The 23,457-nt window shown below is 33.0% G+C and overlaps 1 protein-coding gene across 2 annotated transcripts in view; it reads left to right on the top strand.

Annotated features, from left to right (window-relative positions):
* LOC143069497 (dynein regulatory complex subunit 7-like) overlaps nucleotides 1-10,653 on the top strand; it is a 35,978-nt gene extending 25,325 nt beyond the window's left edge. For both annotated transcript variants that reach the window (XM_076244172.1, XM_076244171.1), the window contains 3 exons: nucleotides 474-668; nucleotides 8,349-8,488; nucleotides 10,555-10,653. In XM_076244172.1, the coding sequence (XP_076100287.1) occupies nucleotides 474-668; nucleotides 8,349-8,488; nucleotides 10,555-10,636 (417 nt within the window). In that variant the 3' untranslated portion in view covers nucleotides 10,637-10,653. The remainder of the gene's footprint in view (nucleotides 1-473; nucleotides 669-8,348; nucleotides 8,489-10,554) is intronic.
* The last annotated feature ends 12,804 nt before the right edge of the window (nucleotides 10,654-23,457 follow it).

The raw sequence follows: 23,457 nt of genomic DNA, 5'->3' as shown, positions 1-23,457 counted from the left end.
TCTAATTGATGTATACTGTGGATTCATTTATTTTCGTGGGTACCAATTTTCGTGGATAAGGGAAAACTTGGATGTTCGTGGATATTTAATTTCGTGGTTTTGATGCAGTCTTCCTATAAGCCCATAGCAAATTTGTCATTCGTGGAACATTTAATTTCGTGGTTTACCTGTTACCACGAAACCCACGAAAATTGGTATCCAACGAAAATTAATGAATCCACAGTACCTCATATGGTTATACATACATAAGTAATTAAAGCCTTGTAAAGCCTAAAACAAAACATCTCTTAATGTCTGAAGTTATTTGCAACCACTCTGCAAATATTATGGGAGGAACCAAGGGAATTAATTCATTTTGTTATTGGAAAGTTTATTTATTATTTATAATTATTACTGTAGAAATTTCATTTTGTTTTCTTTGTCTATCATTATTATAGGAACTTTTGTTTTCATTGTCAATTTTATTATTTTAGGAACGACAACAGTTGGAAGAGAAGATGAGAAAACAAGACATGGAAATAGATTATTTAGCGCCATTTATTGCCAGAATCGTTCAAGGCGATAAAATAACGAGAGAGGAAGCGTACACATTGAAGACCGAGGCATTGAAAGATTTGAAAGATAGACTGATTAACAAAGCTAATTTGATTCAAGCTAGATATGAAAAGGTCAGAATTTAGTCAATTAGCTTGGAGGTTTCAAATCAATAAGTTGATGATCTGATAACAGTTAAAACACGGGTTCAAATTATAACAGATACAGTCGCTAGATTTGTGATTCATGAGTTGTCAGAGGATAAAACTGTGTTCAGTCTTAAAATAACTTTGTCACAATGGTGTGTTGTCAATCTCGTCTCGTGGTCTCTCCTATCGACAGAGATATCTATCTTTTGTACGGAAATGTCGGCCTGAAAATAATAGATTTTGATACCCTACTTAAATATAAGTAAGTCAGTCTCAAGGCTCCATTAAGCTAAAACATATATTAGCAATATTTTCTTTGGTGGCATTAGATGTTGTTGTATTTAACTTTTTGCAATATTTATGTTTGGCTGAAAAGCCAATGTTTAGGAGCCTATAATTTTGATATGTCAGCCTTTAATTCTTTCCTCTATATGTTGACTTAATAACTTCCCAATTTTACCTGAGGGGATTTTGGGGAAATATAAAAAAGAAGATGTGGTATGATTGCCAATGAAACAACTGTCCACAAGAGACCAAAATGACACAGACATTAACAACTATAGGTCACCGTACGGCCTTCGACAATGAGCAAAGCCCATACTGCATAGTCAGCTGTCAAAGGCCCTGATAAGACGATATAAAACTTACCATGGGATATATATTCCCTTTGTGAAGGTATTTGCTGTGTTGAGGTCTTTTTTTAAGGGTAAAAAGCACCAGTTTGAAGATATGGTTTTACAGACTGATATTTATTCACCTTTTTGAACTTTTTGGCTATGAATTTAATTTTTATGCCTAACCTTCTTTGATAATTTATTCTATATGAAATAATCTGACAGTTTGTAAGATGTAAAAGAAAATTAATCAAAGTGCAATATAAGGCTTTAGCTTTGAGGTAGAAATCCTAAAAATATTCAAAATTGCTTTTTTACTCATAATTACATATCTAATTCAGATGACATAGCCAAAAGCTTTATTTATAAATTTGATATAAAATTTCTGAAAATAATTTTGTTGAAAGTACAGGAGGAAATAGTGTTTGGCAATCTTATTAAGACATTTGAAAATGAAATCTTGACCTTTTCAGTTTTTTTGTTTGTGCCATTCTAGCTATCCTTTCTCATTTAGTGTTTACCCTTTATTTAGATGTAACTAGTTACAGCAACCTTATACTATTCACCTACCTTTCTCAGAAACCATTGATTTCATTTTCATGTTATGAAAAGCTTAAAATATCAGTTGTTATTAAATTGCTGAGGTGAAACTCTAGTATATTAAAGTGTAAGGGCCTGCAAGCTAAATCAAATGCTTTACAATATTTATTTCAAAATACTTTTTAATAAATATTTTGTAGTAATAACAGAAGGTGGAATTTAAATTAAAACTGAAACGTTGCACACAAATTGATTAACATTGTGGAATGGATGCTTTCTGCGGAAATTTCATAACATAAACTGCTGCTGAAAATAACATTTTAGATATCTTTAGTCGAGAGCATTTCAAAACAAAGAATATCGTATGACAACAAAATATGCACATTTTGTTGTTGGTATGTATAAGTACCCGGCCTCGTCCACTTGTATTTTTGTCCATCTGATGAGTTAAGCCTTTTTCAACTGATTTTTATAGTTCATCCTTATGTTGTACTGTTATTCCACTATTCCAGGTTAGGGGAGGGTTGGGATCCAGCTAACATGTTTAACCTCTCCACATTATGTATGTATGTGCCTGTCCCAAGTCAGGAGCCTGTAATTCAGTGGTTGTCGTTTGTTTATGTGTTACCTTTTTGTTTTTCGTTCTTTTTATGTTTTCTGGTCTGTGCGTCCGTTCGTTCGTTCGTCCGTCCGTCTGTTCGTTCGTTCGTTCGTCTGTTCGTTCGTCCGTCTGTCCCGCTTCAGGTTAAAGTTTTTGGTCAAGGTAGTTTTTGATGAAGTTGAAGTCCAATCAACTTGAAACTTAGTACACATGTTCCTTATGATATTATCTTTCTAATTTTAAAGCCAAGTTAAACTTTTGACCCCAATTTCACGGTCCACTGAACATAGAAAATGAAAGTGCATGTTTCAGGTTAAAGTTTTTGGTCAAGGTAGTTTTTGATGAAGTTGAAGTCCAATCAACTTGAAACTTAGTACAAATGTTCCCTATGATATTATCTTTCTAATTTTAATGCCTAATTATATTTTTTATCCAATTTCACGGTCCATTGAACATGGAAAATGATAGTGGGAGTGGGGCATCCGTGTACTTTGGACACATTCTTGTTTTGTTCATAAATAAGGCGGTTATTTTTCTCATTTGAATTGTTTTACATTGTCATTTCAGGGCCTTTTAAAGCTGACTATGCGGTATGGGCTTTGCTCATTGTTGAAGGCTGTATGCTGACCTATACCTTAGTTGTTAATTTGTGTGTCATTTTTTTGTGGAGAGTGGTCTCATTTGCAATCATACCACATCTTCTTTTTTTATACATCATGCAAATATCATCATTACCTACCTAGTTCTTTTCATAAGATGTTTTTTTGTTGTTGGAAAAAAAGCTTATAAGATGAAATGACATTGAGACAGTGTGTTTTGTCCCTTTTTGGTATTTGATTTATAAGTCTAAAATAATTTTGTTGACACACTTTCTTGTTAATTTATTGTTACATAAGAAAAATCTCTCAGCACCATTCCCAAGATATGATGTACAATGTCCAGACTATTGCTTCAGGAACATGGATTAAATAATAAAACATTGAAATAAGCTTACTTTTTTAGCTCACCTGGCCCAAAGGGCCAAGTGAGCTTTTCTCATCACTTGGCGTCCGGCGTCCGTCGTCGTCCGTCGTCGTCGTCGTCGTCGTCCGTCGTCGTCCTGCGTTAACTTTTACAAAAATCTTCTCCTCTGAAACTACTGGGCCAAATTTAACCAAACTTGGCCACAATCATCATTGGGGTATCTAGTTTAAAAAATGTGTCCGGTGACCCGGCCAACCAACCAAGATGGCCGCCATGGCTAAAAATAGAACATAGGGGTAAAATGCAGTTTTTGGCTTATAACTCAAAAACCAAAGCATTTAGAGCAAATCTGACATGGGGTAATATTGTTCAAAAGGTCAAGATCTATCTGCCCTGAAATTTTCAGATGAATCCGACATTTCGTTGTTGGGTTGCTGCCCCTGAAATGGTAATTTTAAGGAAATTTTGCTGTTTTTGGTTATTATCTTGAATATTATTATAGATAGAGATAAACTGTAAACAGCAATAATGTTCAGCAAAGTAAGATCTACAAATAAGTCAACATGATCAAAATGGTCAGTTGACCACTTTAGGAGTTATTGCCCTTTATAGTCAATTTTTAACCATTTTTCGTAAATCTTAGTAATCTTTTAGAAAAATCTTCTCCTCTGAAACTACTGGGTCAAATTTAACCAAACTTGGCCATAATCATCATTGGGGTATCTAGTTTAAAAAATGTGTCCGGTGCACCGCCCAACCAACCAAGATGGCCGCCATGGCTAAAAATAGAACATAGGGGTAAAATGCAGTTTTTGGCTTATAACTCAAAAACCAAATCATTTAGAGCAAATCTGACACTCAGTAAAATTGTTCATCAGGTCAAGATCTATCTGCCCTGAAATTTTCAGATGAATCGGACATTCCGTTGTTGGGTTGCTGCCCCTGAAATGGTAATTTTAAGGAAATTTTGCTGTTTTTGGTTAATATCTTGAATATCATTACAGATAGAGATAAACTGTACACAGCAATAATGTTCAGCAAAGTAAGATCTACAAATAAGTCAACATGACCAAAATGGTCAGTTGACCACTTTAGGAGTTATTGCCCTTTATAGTCAATTTTTTAACCATTTTTCGTAAATCTTAGTAATCTTTTAGAAAAATCTTCTCCTCTGAAACTACTGGGCCAAATTTAACCAAACTTGGCCATAATCATCCTTGTGGTATCTAGATTTAAAAATGTGTCCGGTGACCCGGCCAACCAACCAAGATGGCCGCCATGGCTAAAAATAGAACATAGGGGTAAAATGCAGTTTTTGGCTTATAACTCAAAAACCAAAGCATTTAGAGCAAATCTGACAGGAAAAAATTGTTCATTAGGTTAAGATCTGTCTGCCCTGAAATTTTCAGATGAATCGGACATTCCGTTGTTGGGTTGCTGCCCCTGAAATGGTAATTTTAAGGAAATTTTGCTGTTTTTGGTTATTATCTTGAATATTATTATAGATAGAGATAAACTGTAAACAGCAATAATGTTCAGCAAAGTAAGATCTACAAATACGACAACATGACCAAAATGGTCAGTTGACCACTTTAGGAGTTATTGCCCTTTATAGTCAATTTTTAACCATTTTTCGTAAATCTTAGTAATCTTTTAGAAAAATCTTCTCCTCTGAAACTACTGTGCCAAATTTAACCAAACTTAGCCATAATCATCATTGGGTATCTAGTTAAAAAAATGTGTCTGGTAACTCGGCCAACAAACCAAAATGGCCACCTTGGCTAAAAATAGAACATGGGGGTAAAATGCAGTTTTTGGCTTATAACTCAAAAACCAAAGCATTAAGAGCAAATCTGAGAGGAAGTAAAATTGTTGATCAGGTCACGATCTATCTGCCCTGAAATTTTCAGATGAATCGGATAATCGGTTGTTAGGTTGCTGCCCCTGAATTGGTAATTTTGAGGAAATTTTGCTGTTTTTTTTGTTATTATCTTGAATATTATTATAGATAGAGATAAACTGTAAACAGCAATAATGTACAGCAAAGTAAGAACTAAAAATAAGTCAGTCTGACCAAAATAGTCAATTGACCCCCTAAGGAGTTATTGCCCTTCATAGTCAATTTTTAACAATTTTCTTAAAATTTGAAGATTTTCAATAACATTTTCCACAGAAAGTACTGTTATAGATAGAGATAATTGTAAGCAGCAAGAATGTTTAGTAAAGTAAGATCTACAAACACATCACCATCACCAAAACACAATTTTGTCATGAATCCATCTGTGTCCATTGTTTAATATTCACATGGACCAAGGTGAGCGACACAGGCTCTTTAGAGCCTCTAGTTTCGAACTTACATGAAAATCAGATTGCCTATAGGATCAGTATCAAGGGCTTAAATCATAGTATATAGTTTTTATGAATGTCAACTGAAATTAAAAAAATACTTTTTCCAATCCCATTTACCAATTTAGAATAAATAGATTGAGGGATAAATTATTTATGATGTATGATTTTGACATGTCAAGGACTCTACATTGTTATAGTGTAGATTAAAAACTTATTTCAAGGTTTTTTTATTTATACAATAATGTAAATAGGTCAGTATTGCAATGATACTCAATTGAATTCTGATATCTGATACATACATCTGTAAGAAGCTTTTCCTGAAATTGCAATAAATAATCTTGAATTTTGGTTGGTTATTGTCGAGCCTGCAACTTTTGTTGCAGAAAGCTTGACATAGGGATAGTGATCCGGCAGCGGCGGTGTTAGCTCACTTCAAAAAAGATATATATTTTAGAAGGTGGAAGACCTGGATGCTTCATATTTTGTATATAGATGCCTCATGTTACGAAGTTTCTGTCAGTCACATGTCCATTGTCCTTGACCTCATTTTCATGGTTCAGTGACCACTTGAAAAAAAAGTTCAGATTTTTTGTAATGTTAAATTCTCTCTTACTGTAAGTAATAGGATTACTATATATATATATATTTAGTATGTGCGTACCTTGCAAGGTCCTCATGCCCCTCAGACAGTTTTCACTTGACCTCGACCTCATTTCATGGATCAGTGAACAAGGTTAAGTTTTGGTGGTCAAGTCCATATCTCATATACTATAAGCAATAGGTCTAGTATATTCGGTGTATGGAAGGACTGTAAGGTGTACATGTCCAACTGGCAGGTGTCATCTGACCTTGACCTCATTTTCATGGTTCAGTGGTTATAGTTAAGTTTGTGTGTTTTGGTCTGTTTTTCTCATACTTTATGCAATAGGTTTACTATATTTGTTGTATGGAATGATTGTAAGGTGTACATGTCTAGCGAGCAGATGTCATGTGACCTTGACCTCATTTTCATGGTTCAGTGGTCAAAGTTAAGTTTTTTGAGTTTTGGTCTTTTTATCTAATACTATATGTCATAGGTCAACTATATTTGGTGTATGGAAATATTTTATGATCTATATGTCAGTCGTGCAGATTTTATTTGACCTTGACCTGGTTTTCACTGTTCATTGCTCAGTGTTAAGTTTTTGTGTTTTGGTCTAGTTTCTTAAACTAAACTATAAGCAATAGGTCAACTATATTTGTTGTATGGAAGCATTGTTAGAGCTCTGTACATGTCTGCCTGGCATATGGGACATACCCCTAATGCGCCTTGAAATGAGGAACACAAAAGTCACGTGTAAACAAAAAATCTCTGTGTAGGGATATTTGACACATTTCTATGATAAACAAATGACTGAGCTGAACCATTAGTGTTAATTTAGAAAGTAAGGGAACACAGAATAAATGTGTAAAAACCATGGAGCTATTAAATGTGTTCAAAGTATTAAAATTTCAAAGAACTTATTGTGTTAAAAATGGGATTTTTTACCATGAGGAGCCACATCGCAAAAGGATACTCGGGGTTTGCTAAATTATGGAAAAATGAATCACACTTCGTACCCCAAAATTTAACCACATATGTAAAAATGTCTCAGCTTCGAAACAAGCCATCATACATATACAAGTTTACGATATGGGCTGAGCAACAGAAGAAAACGTTACCATTACGGCCTATGGAGAAACAATTGCGCATATTGCCCCATATGGTTCATCTGACCTTGACCTCATATTCATGGTTCATTGAGTCATTGATTAGGTCTTTGCATCGGAACTAAACACATTTATTCTAAAAACAGTTGTTGGCATGACACGGGTTATGTTCTTCTCATATATGTTATGATGGTATGATACTAAACCCCTAGCGGGAAGGATTGTGCCTGATGTTCATATGATGAAATCATAATCTTTCAGTCAGTTTAGTTAAAGTCTGGAGCTGGCATGTCAGTTAACTGCTAGTAGTCTGTTGTTATTTATGTATTATTGTCATTTTGTTTATTTTCTTTGGTTACATCTTCTGACATCAGACTCGGATTTTTCTCTTGAACTGAATTTTAATGTGCGTATTGTTATGCGTTTACTTTAATACATTGGTTAGAGGTATAGGGGGAGGGTTGAGATCTCACAAACATGTTTAACCCCGCCGCATTTTTGCGCCTGTCCCAAGTCGGGAGCCTCTGGCCTTTGTTAGTGTAGACATTTCAGTGTGTGCACTCTTGTTTTAAAACTGGAATAGTAAGTGTTTGTAATCATTTCTGATCACCCACAGGTGTGGGATTTACTTGCTGCGTTAAAGACAGATTGGTGGCCTTCGGCTGTTATCTGCTCTTTGGTCGGGTGTTGTCTCTTTGTCATATTTCTCATTTCCATTCTCAGTTTTATGAATTTAATTTCAAATTATCTTTGGTGGTACATATTACCAACATTTACAAGGAGGTTAAAAATGCATTTAGATTTGAAATTACAAGATTATAAAAAAATAGGAATAGCTTTGCCTTTAATGAAAAAAGAACAGTCAGCTAAATTGGTAATCATTAATTCATATGTTCATATACTTAACAGGAAACTCAAATGTTAACAGAAAAGCAGGCCTGGTACCACCAGAACCAGTTATCTTGTAATAAAGAAGATGAGGAAAAATATATGACATTCTGTCAAGAAACACTCTTTAAAATCCATATGTTAGAACTCAGATTAGCAAGGTTAGTATCTATTATATATAGTATATCAGTTTTTGTACTTATAATTGTTACATTCATGTCTTTTTATACCCCACCTTCGATAGTAGAGGGGCATTATGTTTTCTGGTCTGTGCCTCCGTTCGTGCTTTCGTTCGTTCGTCTGTGCATTTATTCAGGTTAAAGTTTTTGGTCAAGGTAGTGCGTTCGTTCAGATTAAAGTTTTTGGTCAAGGTAGTTTTTGATGAAGCTGAAGTTTAATCAACTTGAATCAAAGTACACTTGTTGCTTATGATATGATCTTTCTAATTTTAAAACCAATTTAGACTTTTGACCCCAATTTCACGGTTCACTAAACATAGAAAATGAAAGTGGGAGTTTCAGGTTAAAGTTTTTGGTCAAGGTAGTTTTTGATGAAATTGAAGTCCAATCAACTTGAAACTAGTATAATCGTTCTAATTTTAATGCCAAATTAGATTATTACCCAATTTCACAGTTCATGGAACATGGAAAAGGATAGTGCGAGTGGGCATCCATGTACTTTGGACACGTTCTTGTTTATGCCCGATTTATGGGCATTATGTTTACTGGTCTGTGCGTCCGTCCGTCCGTTTGTCCCGCTTCAGGTTAAAGTTTTTGGTTGAGGTAGTTTTTGATGAAGTTGGATTCCAATCAACTTGAAACTTAGAATACATGTTCCCTATGATGTGATCTTTCTAATTTCAATGCCAAATTAGAGATTTTACCCCATTTTCACTGTCCACTGAACATTGAAAATGATAGTGCGGATGGGGCATCCATGTACTCAGGGGACACATTCTTGTTTACCACTGCAATGAAAGGTTTCTAACAAAATTCTGAAATTTCAGACCATAGCAAACGATGGCAATTCAGGAGTCCTCAGTTTGGGATCCATGGTGTGGGACCTTTTTTTTCAAAATGGAGGCAGCCCATTACAAAGATCTGAAAATGCTCTATTCTGTTTAAAGACCTTTTAGGAGACTCAGTTTTGATGCTTCACCTATGATAGTAGAGAGGCATTATGTTTTCTGGTCCGTGCATTCATTTGTTTGTCGGTGCTTGTGTTTGTTTTGTTGTCTGTGCATCCGTTTGTTTATTTTTGATAAAGTTGTAGTCCAATCAACTTGAAACTTAGTACACATATTCCCTATGATATGATCTTTTTAATTTTAATGCCAAATTAGAGTTTTTACCCCAATTTCACGGTCCACTGAACATAGAAAATGATAGTGCGAGTCGGGCATCCGTGTACTGGGAACAAATTTTTGTTTCATAATGATACAAAACTATGAAAATATGGAGGCAGAAATGTCATTGGTTGATTTAAAATTTATCAGAACAGAAAGGATAAAGGAGTGTTGGCAGATCCTTGCAAGTGAAGCACAGACACAGGATCGGTATTTAATCAGATTGAAAGTGCATACAACCTTTGGTGTGATGGTTTTATATTCCTGTCTAGGGCCATTAAATTATTTACAGGTGACCTTTTCTAATAAGCGTAAATATTTATGTTGTGATGCCTTACATGCTAAAAGTCATTTAATAATAATTTATCGGCAAAATCTGTCAATGATTAATATTTTTGAAATAAAACAGAGAAAATCTAGTTGATATTGATTAAAACCAGAAGGGAATTATTCTTTCTCTTGTCTGTTATAATGATTTTTATAGATGCTTAGTTGAAGATTGAAACTGTTAAATTGTTAAAAGTGCTAACCCTATTTACACTAAATTCGTGTTAAGACGTCATTATAAAATTTATGTATGAGAAATGCTTTCCTGAGAATAATTAAAATCTAATTTAAAAAGCATGTCTGAAAGGAAATATAACTTGGTAGAGTTGAACACCTCATGATATTTTTTAGTGGGCAATAGGGATAGAAGTAAATGGCATTTTGTATCAAAATATGATCATAAAATTTTGGGTGATTGGATATAAAAAAATTGTCGTCCAATCCCTCTATATATTTTTTCCTGAAATAGTCCTTATACTAAACTTTTTTATTCCATGAATTAGAGATAATATTCAATTGTAATTCAGGTTATGGATTAATTGTTTTGTTTTTCAGACATAAAGAGACTGCACCACACAAGTACATGGCTTTAGACAGGAGGTTGAGAGACGACCAGAGACTGGCAGAATATTTCTAAAAAATTTCATCTCATAGGTGAGTTATTAACACAAAATTGATGGGTTACAGGAATGTTATCTACCAGAGGCAGATTTGGGGGAAAAAGGGGGAGGGGTGATTTCAGTGAACAAAATTTGGTTGATTATATAGGGAATCACTGAAGCATGCCTGAAGGCAGTCAGTGGGCACCAACTTAGAAAAAAAATCTGGCTACACCACTGTCTACCGCAGATTCATTTATTTCCTGAATACCAATTTTTGAGGATTCTGTGTAGAGGCTTTTAGAAAATGTGTATTTTATTTAACCTTTTAATTTGAGGGTTTTCCTTTACCCAGATATTCAAAAAAATGGTATTTGAACAATAAAAATGAACCCATAGCATTGAAAAGCTCAGTTTAATCCATGGCCAGTGATTGTGGTTCTATTAAACTTGCAGGGAAGAAAGAGTTTTTGTACCCCTTCACTCTGAATTTGTTTTGAAGATCAGCAATTAAAGGGTTATTCCTTTGCTTTTAGATCTTTTTAAATTCAAGTGTGTGTATTGATTTTTATTTCGTGAAAAGAGATTGTGAAGATGTTAATGTTCTGACTTATGACATTGTTCAAGGTAGATACATAATCTAAATGGCAGTAAAAATTAGAATCCATGAAAAAAAAAAAAAAAAAAAAAGTATTTTTGATGTTTACCACACGTTTAATTAGAAATGCAGTTTTTGTATGTTTATGGATTTAGGTAAATTAAGATTGCTACAATTTTGCCAGGTATCTCATTAAGTAACTCTGTATTGTTTTTATGATAAAATAACAATATGATTGTATAATAAATTATTGGTTAAAGGTTGCACTAGTCGTGAAGTACACCAAATCTAACATTTGTTTAATATTAAATAAAACAATGGAAGGCATAAACAAACATAATGAATTGCTCATACTTAAAAGTTTGTGTATAGAATTTCTCAACTGGGAATTTGGAAAACTAGATGAACTACAAGTGCAGCTAACACTTGATTAGAATATATCTGTTGGCAAAAAATGATCGGTATAAAATTTTACATGTGGAAAGTGCATTCATTGAAAATATGTGAAAAATTAACTGTGAATAATCAGGTTTTTCAATTTCAGATAAAAAGAAATGAACAACCTATTAATCTCAAATTGTGCCTCGGAAATTATGTGACAATGAGGGGTTTCCGCAATATTCGTCAAGTTGTTTTGTAGTTGTAAAAATCTGACGTCAGGAGATGATAACTCGATTATGTCTTTCTAACATACCATTTATAGTAACTTAATGAAGAATAAAGTTATATCACAAGCTTATACAAAGTGCTCAAGTACAAGCAATTAATCCATTGGATAAGAAACCTGACAAGTTTATTGCTTAAAGGCTTTCAATTATTGGAATAAATCTGGTCAGAAGCTGAAGTATACAGAATATCTTTATTGACAAATTGTTTTGTGTACTTACGGCTACTCCATGTCAATTCTGTGATATATATATATATATATATATATACATATTTATTTGTAAATAAACTCATGTTTTTGTCATTATCTTTTTTCTATGATTACAACTAATACACCCACTTTGTATTTAAAAGTACTTAATTCTAAAACAAGTTTCCATGTCATAAGGTTTTACTAAAAGGCATGTGGTGATATTTTACTGTGTTTTTGAAATCATTATTGTCATTTTAATGCATTATAAAGAAATGACAAGTAACTCAATAAATAGAACTGTCAAAAATTACTCTTCAACCACCAACACCCAACTCCTCAAAAAAGGTTAAAGTGTACACAAAAGTGAAGGAAAAAAAACAAACAATATGATCCAGACAGCCTGACGGTAGTACAGTGAAACCTTTTTAAACCAAACCTCTTCAGAACTTAATTAATATTTTGTTCGGTTTTGGCTGATGTTCAGTTTTATCAGGTTCACAACCAATACAATTTGATACAATGGTGCTTAAGAACATGTTTGGTTAATACAGGATTCGGTCTAGCCAGGTTTCACTGTACAATGATTGTATTTGTTGAATAGATTATCCAGTTATTTTTAAAACATTCAGATATGTAATAGAATAAGTTGAACTCCCCAAAAAATGTGTAGTTTATTTATCCTATGGTACATATACCTCACATCATGATCAATATGCTGTATTATTTAGAGACATTGCCCAAATTCTTTACCATAATCTTTTCTTGCATAAGTTGGTGTTAAAGGCAGTACAAACCAGTAAAAGTCGGATTTGGTAAAGTTTTCTTTATTACAAAGAGTAACCGTTACTATGATAGAGAAACAAAAGATATGGGGTATACATCCATGACATCGAAATCAGTACATGCACAGCAAAAGAAATGACAAAAAGCAAATAAACAGTGCTAATATTGCTGTTCTTCATCTCAAGAAGGCATGATGCAATCAATATGGAGCATAACATTCTTTTACTGTTTATTAAGATGGCCCCTAGCACCAGTTTGAGGGAAATTCTTTGCAAAATAATATGGGTAGACTGTAAGTTGCAAAATCACCAAATCAGCTGGGTAAAAAAGAACATACTAATACAGATCTTCAATGTTTTGTACTATTTCATTTAAATCTAGATAGATACTTGAGATGAACCAATGGTTTATAACTGGAATAAAAATAAATCAATAAATAAATTAAGGAATGACTGTAATATTTGTTCTGTCTATGAAGAAATAACATAAAAAATTTGGTGCACACTGAATAACGCGCATAGGGGGTTATTTAACAGTGTGCACCACATTTTTTATGTTATTTCGAATAGACAAAAAATATTACAGCCATTTCATATAATTTAATTCTAAATTCCATTTTAAACCATAGAAAACCATGAAAAAACGTTGATGACGTCACAGTCACATGACTAAGTTATGTCTATGGGCTGATAACAAAATAACGTCAGCCAATCAGAAGATGCGTTACATTCAAAATTAAATTATTACAATATATCTATATATAAACACAATGTCATAGAAACAGAACAATAAGTAAAAAGAATTCCAGCCAATATCGTCTTATATGAGACACTACCATAAAAATATACATTGAAATCAAAATTAAAACAACCACATTTAACATGTAAAAAGTAGGTAATTTCTTGCAGTATGACAAAATACATAAATCAAGAATTGGACAGATATCACCATTGAAGAAGGAACTGTTTAATTCGTCTCATGTCATTGGTGGTTTTAGTTATTTTCAATAAGTTTTGTGTGTTTTGAGTTTTTATTTTGTTGTTTGTCTATTTTATTGCTGAGTCTTTAGTTTTCTATGTTGTGTCTTCTGTACTATTATTTGTCTGTTTGTCTTTTTATTTTTTAGCCATGATGTTGTTAGTTTATTATCAATCTATGAGTTTAATCTATGAGCTCTGGTATCTTTCGCCCATCTTTTATCATTTATTTTTTTTCATTTACGTGAGTTTTATACCTACACTCTGCTTCGTTGTTTATTGAACATTTCTTCACAAAAGACAACCCGAATATAAGTTATTCAAACCTACAAATAGAAAATAAAGTGACAACCGTATGGCTAAAAAATAAGATCAACAAACTAACAATAGTATAAAACACAACACGGAAAACTAAAAACTGAACAACAAAAACTTAATTACAAATTGGGGATGATCTTGGATGCTTCAAAAGGGTAAGCAGATCCTGCTCCACATGTGACACCCGTTGTTGTTTATTTGTGCTCTGTTATGAACGCGCCAGGTTGTATTAAATTCCTGAGAGTAATCATCATGCAATTTAATTGCAAATGTGGAATTTAACAATCTCAATTTTTATTCAGTGAACAATATTTAGATCGCTATCTGTATCTTTGTGAATTCGGCTGATATGAATTAAAAGTTGTTGTTGTAATCGTTTGCACGAAGATTTATGATAATTGTTACCTAATTCTATTACGTCATATAAACCCTGAGTATAACGAGGTCAAATATGATAAATTTTGTTACTATGCAGTTCATCATTTCTTCTTATCTGTTCATCAACTATATTCAATTTATGACTAAGATCAAATTATCATTTGTATGAAATGTAGTGAAACCAATCAAAAGGTTTTACCGGAGGCAGGGATTACTAATTAATCAGTTTATGAAGTAGCAAATAAGGTCGCATTAGCACCAGTGCAGTTAAGTTCAAGCAAAAATGAATAAAATTCGGTTTGACCTTTAAGTAGAACCTTATTGGGTATATTCGGTTACAATATGGTTTAAAGTTTCAGTAAGTTTTTCAAGTTTAATTACCTTTTAGAAATGGTGAATGAAAATTGTCTTTTAATTTTTGAAATTGTGTTATTTGAAAAAAAAATGACAAATGAATTCGGGGCATCTACGAATGGAATAAATATCAATTGCTTTATTTTTATTTTTTTAAACCCAAGCGAATGAAAGAGGTGTTTTAATGACACAGACATTCACTGATATACTCGAACAAAGACATCTCAATGTCAACATAATTGATGTTACTAGCACAAAATTTAACTGAGTCTGTCAAAAACCTCTTTCGACATTACATTGATGTTAGCACAAAATTTAACTGAGTCTGTCAAAAACCTCTTTCGACATTACATTGATGTTAGCACAAAATTTAACTGAGTCTGTCAAAAACCTCTTTCGACATTACATTGATGTTAGCACAAAATTTAACTGAGTCTGTCAAAAACCTCTTTCGACATTACATTGATGTTAGCACAAAATTTAACTGAGTCTGTCAAAAACCTCTTTCGACATTACATTGATGTTAGCACAAAATTTAACTGAGTCTGTCAAAAATCTCTTTCGACATTACATTTTAAAAGTTTCATTTATTTCACCAAGAATGTCTTGACCAACAAATTTATCAGGTAGTTATTTTTTAAATTGTTATTATACTAATAACAAATTTTGAATTCCCTATATATCTGATTTGTATAACTTTTTCGAACTCCTATTTTGTTCAGCGGAGGAGACATATAATATGTTAGCCAACTAGCTAAAAAAAATCAATTTCCAAAATTTAGAATCTTTGTTGATAACCGTCGTTTCCATGACAATTTCTTTGATAAAGCTGACTTTTTACTGTTACAGTTGTTAAATAAAACCAACCATTTGAATGAAGTTTGTAGATAGATGTTTTTGTGTTCTGTTAAATAGATAGATGTTTTTGTGTTCTGTTAAACTGTTCCTTTTAAAATTGTTACACGATGATGACTGCTGTACCCATATTTTGACTATTTTTTACGTCGTAACTACAATCTCTTTCCCTTTCATGAATGTGACCTACCGAATTAGATTATGTACCGGATTTGTTATCACATAAGCAACACAACGGGTGTCACATGTGGAGCAGGATCTGCTTACCCTTCCGGAGCACCTGAGATCACCCCTAGTTGTTGGTGGGGTTCGTATTGTTTATTCTTTCGTTTTCTATGGTGCGTCATGTGTACTATTGTTTGTTTCTTTGTCTTTTTCATTTTTAGCCATGGACGCCATCAGTTTATTTTCGATTTATGAGTTTGACTGTCCCTTTGGTATCTTTCGTCCCTCTTTTATTTATAATGTCTGTTTAGTTCACGCATCATTGTAAATATAACGGAATTTGATGAGACTGTCATCAAAGATAGAGGGTTAGCGCTATTAAACCAGGTTTAATCCACCATTTTCTACATTTGAAAATGCCTGTACCAAGTCAGGGATATGACAGTTCTTGTCCATTCGTTTTTGATGTGTTTGTGTTATTTGATTTTGACATGTGATTATGGACTTTCCGATTAGATTTTCCTTTAAGTTCAGTATTTTTGTGATTTTACTTTTTATTTTTTTTTAACATTCAAGTAAAATAACAAAAAATATACCGATATCCAAGGAAAATATCTTTGTGTCAAACATAGTCAAACAGATTAAACCGTTTTTTAGCATACAAGACCACAACTCTATAAGTCGCCGCGATATAGCCTTGTTGTGCTAAGGGAGCTACCATTTGATTTTTAGGGGGTGGGGTGGGGGTAGTATCAAAAATTTTGTCCTGCATTTTTTTTTAGTTGTAATCTCTGTCCTGCCTTTTTATTTTTCACTCTATTCGATCCTGCCTTTTTTTTTATTAGTTTATCCTGACTTTTTTTACCTAAATTGTCATCCTGCCTTTTTTTTTGGCAAAGTGTCTCATCCTGCCTTCTTTTAAATCAAAACTCCTGTCCTGCCTATTTTTTTCAAATTTCATCCTAGCCCCCCATAAAAATCAAATGGTAGCTCCCTAATACGGCGTACAGCAACCAACAATCAATCAGTCTATTGACATATTATTGGAAACTACGATAAAGTAGCATTGATCGCACTACAAAATAAGTTACAACAGTAGTTTAGCGACGTTTAAGTCGAATAAATCCTTCAAGAAAATACCGATCATGATACTAAAATGTAGCTAGACCGGATGCACTAACTCAGTACATTTTAAAATAACAATAATACCGAACTCAAAATTCAAAACGGAGTGTCTTTTATCAAATGGCAAAATTAAAAACGGAGTGTCTTTTATCAAATGGCAAAATTCAAAACGGAGTGTCTTTTATCAAATGGCAAAATTAAAAGCACAGCAAACGAATGGAAAGCAACTGTCAAATTACTGACTTGGTACAGCCATTTCCAGGTGTAGAAAATAGTGAATTAAAACTGGATTTAAAGCTTGCAAAACCACTCACTCGTAAGACAGGTGCAAATAATTCGATTATATTGACAACAATGTGTGAGCTGACCAAATAGACATATTAGAGAAATATGTCAAAATTGTGGTACATTAGTCAACATTGTGTTATAAACGTAATCACTCTAAAACAAACAAATGTCTTCTTATTTTTATGTTGTCAAGAAAATTATACAATAATGCAACATTAACGAATTCTAAATGCCTCTTGCATTGGCCTATAGTTGTTATATGAAAATAGTCAACAAAAGAAAAACCAAAACCACTCACAAAACCAATATGGCGACCTACCAAAATGGCGTCCTCCACCTGTTCATGACCGATGGCAGAAAATTATTTAAACGGTTACTGAAGGCCTTCGGGCACCGAGCCGACCGTGGGAGGAATGTATATCCAGTTAAGGTCGTTAAACACTTCCATCATCTATAGTTGTTATCTTCTACGTCGTGTGGTCTCTTGTGAGGAGTTTTACATTACCATTGTCAATTATACCACATCGTTTTTGATAATCAAGAGTTAACAAATAAAACACTGCACATTACTTTCAGATTATGCAACAATAAACAGCAGATTAAATGCTAACTTGATCTTTTCCCTATGGAATGTTTTTTTTTCTTCTTGAACTTAAATTTTTGACCGACTTTTTAAACACATTTTTTGGTATATACGCCAGTTAAACGTTATACTAGTACTTAAAATTTGTATCGTGAATTCGAAAATACAGACAACAGTAATGTACAGCTGTTCAATAGTCAAATCGATTAAGTGGAAACAGTTCTTGTCACAAACAAAACCGAGGGAACATATCAAGTATAAGAGGAAAACAACGGAATAACGAAACACTACAAACAAAACGCCAACATACATAGAAACGGCCATATTTCTGCTTTGGTATAGGACATTTCAGGGAAAAAAAGGATGGATTGAACCCTGCTTCATTGCTATCCCCCCAAAAAAAAAAAACTCCCGCTGATATGGCAATGTTAAAAATACCTCCAAATGACAACTAGTGTGACAGGAATACAGTGCAAATAGACATGACACTCTGGACAGAGAAATACATAAACAAATAATCTAATAGTTCATTACAACATGTCAACCACAGACTACTAACAGACAACTCACATGAATTTAAGACAATACACCAGGACACAACAGTACAATAATAAACTGCGTCATTCGAATGTATCAACGCTACAACATAATTATTGGTATTGCAGGAAGACATCTACTGAAGTATAGTAAATATAGTGTAAATTAGTTGTCTATATTTCTATTGTTGTAATCTATTGAGTATTGTTATGGTAATATAGTTTTGAAATTGTAATCATTACTAGTTTGTTTAGTTTTTATAGGTGCTATCCATAGTTAACGACATAACATATTTCAGAGGATTGCTTCTATAATTACCTAATGCGTGTAAATGTTGATATTCTTGACTGCTGTATCTTAATATTTGACATTTTTGAGGGCCCTCATGGGGTTTTTGATTATGTGATTACTTGGCCGTTTTTTTAATGATTATTTGATTATTAAGCCAAATATTTCATGATTATTTGATTACCTAGAACTGTATTTTTAGTTAATGATTATTTGATTACTAAAGATAAGCAAATATTTAATGATTATGTGATTATATTGGCAAAAAAATGGTGATTATGTGATTACTAGGACCCCCCCATGAGGGGCCTCATTTTTTCTGTTATGTCTGTTTGTTTTGCTCACACATTGATATCAATATAATGGAATGGTATCTGACAATCTTTAAAACCAGGTTTAATCCACATAATACATTTCTACATGTCAGGTATACGAATTATAAGCCTGGTATCTTTGATAACTATATACGACAGTTGTTTAGATGTGCTTGAGCTTGTTTTGCCATTTGTTAAGGGACATTCCGTTTTGAATTTTTCCGTTGAGTTCGGCATTTTTGTTGTTTTACTTTATGCACAGTGAAAGTACCCGGTCTAGGTACTTTTTGTAACTTGATTTATATTATCGTTATTGTTTTATTCGATTTGTACGTCTATAAACTACTGTTGGATTTATTTTTCAATGGAATTTATGCTACTTTAGCGTTGTTTCTAACTATCTTTTGATAACATGTGTCGATTCTCCAGGTATGGTTTTGTTTGTTTAACCCAATTATATCTGACTGTCAATGTTTGATGCATAGATATTTTCTCTCATTAACAGTCTAAAAAGAGTTCCACAGACTACCATGCGTTATGTTTTGTATATGAAAATGCTACATGCATGGTGAGAATTGACAAGATAATATTCCTAATTGACAAATAAACAACCTTTTAATGTCTATACAACAAAGGTTAACATACCAGTGTTTGAATTACACGAAACATTGAATAAGAAAATTGTGTTGTTTTATACGTTAAGTCATCTGCAACCAATTCTATTGTCATACGTATAAGCATAACTATTCTAGAATATATCTAACATGTATAAGTGTGGATTCTTTTAACAGTATTGTTGTAGACTTGACTAAAATCTATTGAATATTTGCCAGTAGATCTTAATTTATATGTTTATGCCTGGTATCTCAGATCCAGTGGCGGATTCAAGGGGGGGGGGGGTTCCGGGGGTTGGAACCCCCCTTTTTTTGGCCGATCAATGCATTTGAATGGGAACATATAGTTGGACCCCCCTTTACTCTGGGTTGGGATCCCCCCTTTTTAAAATGGCTGGATCCGCCACTGAGATCAAATGTTATGGTCTATTAAGTAAGTGATTGTAGCTTTGGGATTGTTGTCATTACTGGGTTATTTCGATTAAATAAAAGTGTTTCGATGCATTATTTCCGGTATAACTACTTTTGTAGGTGTAATGGAATTTGATGCAACTGTCATACAAGTTAGAGGTTTAGAGCTATAAAACCAGGTTTAATCCACCATTTTCTACATTTGAAAATGCCTGTACCAAGTCAGGAATATGACAGTTGTTGTCCTTTCGCTTGATTTGTTTTATCATTTGATTTTGTCATTTGATTAGGAACTTTCCGTTTTGAATTTTCCTCGGATTTCAGTATTTTTGTGATTTAACTTTTGATTTACTGAACATGTGTAAATTTGAAACAAAAAATGTTAACTTTGCGAAACTGAAGAAATTATCTAATTCGATCTGATTGCCAATAATCTGTATTTCAACAAATGTTCATGTTCTCCATTCGTCTTGTATATTATTCTAATTATTTATAATTGAGACAATGACATTTTCTCCTTTTAACGTTTGTTAAAAAAAGATTTCTATAGACTGCCTCGCATTTGAAACAAAAATACCAATTCTATATACATGGCTAGAACTGACAAGATAATGATCTTAATTGGTACAATAAACGGACAGATATGGTCTATTTTCAATGTATATACATCAAAGATTAAAATTCTTATGTTTGAATTAAACGAAACATTGAAAAAAGGAGATTATGTTGTTTCATGCTTTAGGTCATCTGCAACCAATATAATTGGCATATGTATAGTTATAAAGATATAACTTTCCAGAGTCTATGTAAATGTGGAATTGTTGTAGACGACTATATTCTATTGAATCTTTGCCTGTAGGTGTTAATTTATATATTTATGTCTGGTATCTCTGATACGATTTTATGGTCTATTAAATAAGTGATTGTTTAAGTGTAGCAGTTTGATTGTACTTATTACTGTATTATTGGTGTATGTTAATTAGGCTTTGATAAAACAGCTTCGACTTTTAATTGCCGTTCATTATTACTTTTCAGCACTGAAATTAACTGACCCCGTATAACTCGTGAAATACAAACTGTTTATCTTGCGACATAATTTCGGTGAGATATGACATATTTAGATTTAATTTTTAATAATCTATATAACAAATGTTCAGTTTATCATTTGGAATTGTACTGGTATATTTAAACCATTCTTATTGACGATATTTGAGATTCAGTCCGGACTGAATCTGCATAAGGTTACAAGGAAGAAATTATTTACATAGGCGACAATGATAGCCTTATGTGGTCCTGCCTTTTCACTATCAAAGATCCATTGAAAAAAATTTCGAATTCTGAATTATCAACACCTTTGGGTGTAATTGCAATGGTCAAACACATATGGTGCCGCAGCTTTTTTTTTTTTTTTTTTATCGAAAAATGGCATTATTTAAGGGTACTCAACGGTTCCGGAATTTTCGAAATAGCATGAATGAAGAACACCCCTTGCTTAATTTGGCACAGAAAATGTTGCTTGTCTTTGAGAGTTTTCTCTAAATTTCTCGCTATTTCTACACCAATGGCCAACACCCATTTCTCGCTATTTCAATTTTAATTTTTAATTACCAAGGCAGCAGAAAATAAATTTACTTCTACCTATTATCTTGGATGTGAAATCTAGGTGGCGCTAGTCCTCTTTATTTACTTCCTTTTAACCATGATATGTTACAGCTACATTATTTTATCAACGTGTGACAGATTTAATTGCAAAACAGTTGAGGTTTTGGTTTTACATCTGATAACAGTTCACTGAGAAAAGACATTAACCTTAGTTATCATGGTTATAGAGGAACGAATTTTTATTATCAAAATACATATGCGCTGAATATTCACACAATGATTTGTTTTTGTTACATCATTCCCACTGATGTTCAATATATGTTATGTCTTTTGGATTAGGGTATTTTATTATTTATATTTGTTCTAGTACAACACATGTAAATAAAATCATTATAGATAGCAGGACTAAATTGTGTATATACGCCAGCCGCGTAAAATATAAGCCAATGAAACTTTCAAAAATCATGATGGATGTGTCCACTTCTTTAGCTAAAGTGTGCACGTTTGTCTTTTTTCAATGAAGCTACATACACAAATATGAAAGAAGTATTGAATAAAAGTACATTGTCATGATTACAAATCAACATGATCAATTGAAATAAAGTGACATGTAAAGATATGGAAATATTAAAAATTGTAAACACACTTTATATTTTGACCTTCATTGTACATTCTTTACCTATGACATTTCAAGTGTTTGTAACAAAAGTAAAACAAGACTAGGCATCTGTAAGTCATCAGCTTCTCGTTGTCAAATATATGGTCAGCAAACTGATCAAAAAGCGGTGTACTTCGGGGTTTAAATAAACTCATCATAGATACTTCGGGGTTTAAAATATTTCTACTGACTGCTACGCGTTTAAAAAAAATAATAATGGCATATGCGTGGTTAGGACTGGCAAGATGATGAATTTAATTGGTAAAATAAACAGACAGATATGGTCTTTTCTCAATGTATATACATCAAAGGGCTAGTAATCAATGTCTGAAAGAAACAAAACAATTAACATGTTAATTATAGGGTTTCCTATATGTAAAGTTATCTGCAACCAATTAGAAAGACATACGTGTCAGCCTAACGATGTAAGAGTCTATGTGAATGTGGATTATTTTAACAGATTTGTTGTTTACATGAGTGAAATCTGTTAAATCTTTGTCAGTAGGTCCTAACTTAAATGTTAATGCGTGGTATCTCTAATAAGATTTGATGGTCTATTACGTAAGTGATTGTTTTATAGTAGCTGTGAGATTGTGGTCATTACTTGGTTGTTTCGATTCAATAAATCGTAATTCCCAATGCTAATACTTGTCAGCACTAAAATTAAGTGATCCCGAGTTTTTCTGAGACACATTTTTTTTATCATCCGAAAAAATGAAGAGTGGACCTAAGTCAAGTAATAACATTAACGGTACCAATTTTCTTGCACCAGATGCGCATTTCGACAATACATGTCTCTTCAGTGATGCTCGTGGCCAAAATATTTGAAATCCAAAGCTTATATAAAAGATGAAGAGCTATAATCCGAAAGGTCTAAAAAGTATAGCGAAATCCGTGAAAGGAATCAGAGCTTTGCATGAGGGAGATACATTCCTTCATTGATAATAATTTCTATCATTTTATAACAGCAAATTTTAATAACACAAAAAATCCGTATTTTCATGCCAGTACCGAAGTACTGGCTACTGGGCTGGTGATACCCTCGGGGACTAATAGTTCACCAGCAGAGGCATCGACCCAGTGGTAATAATAAAATTAACGGTACCAATTTTCTTGCACCAGATGCGCATTTCGACAATACATGTCTCTTCA

This window comes from Mytilus galloprovincialis, chromosome 3, assembly GCF_965363235.1.
Source record: "Mytilus galloprovincialis chromosome 3, xbMytGall1.hap1.1, whole genome shotgun sequence".
NCBI lineage: Eukaryota > Metazoa > Mollusca > Bivalvia > Mytilida > Mytilidae > Mytilus > Mytilus galloprovincialis.
Note: the sequence above shows the minus strand (reverse complement) of the source record. Positions and strands in the feature narration are given on the sequence as shown.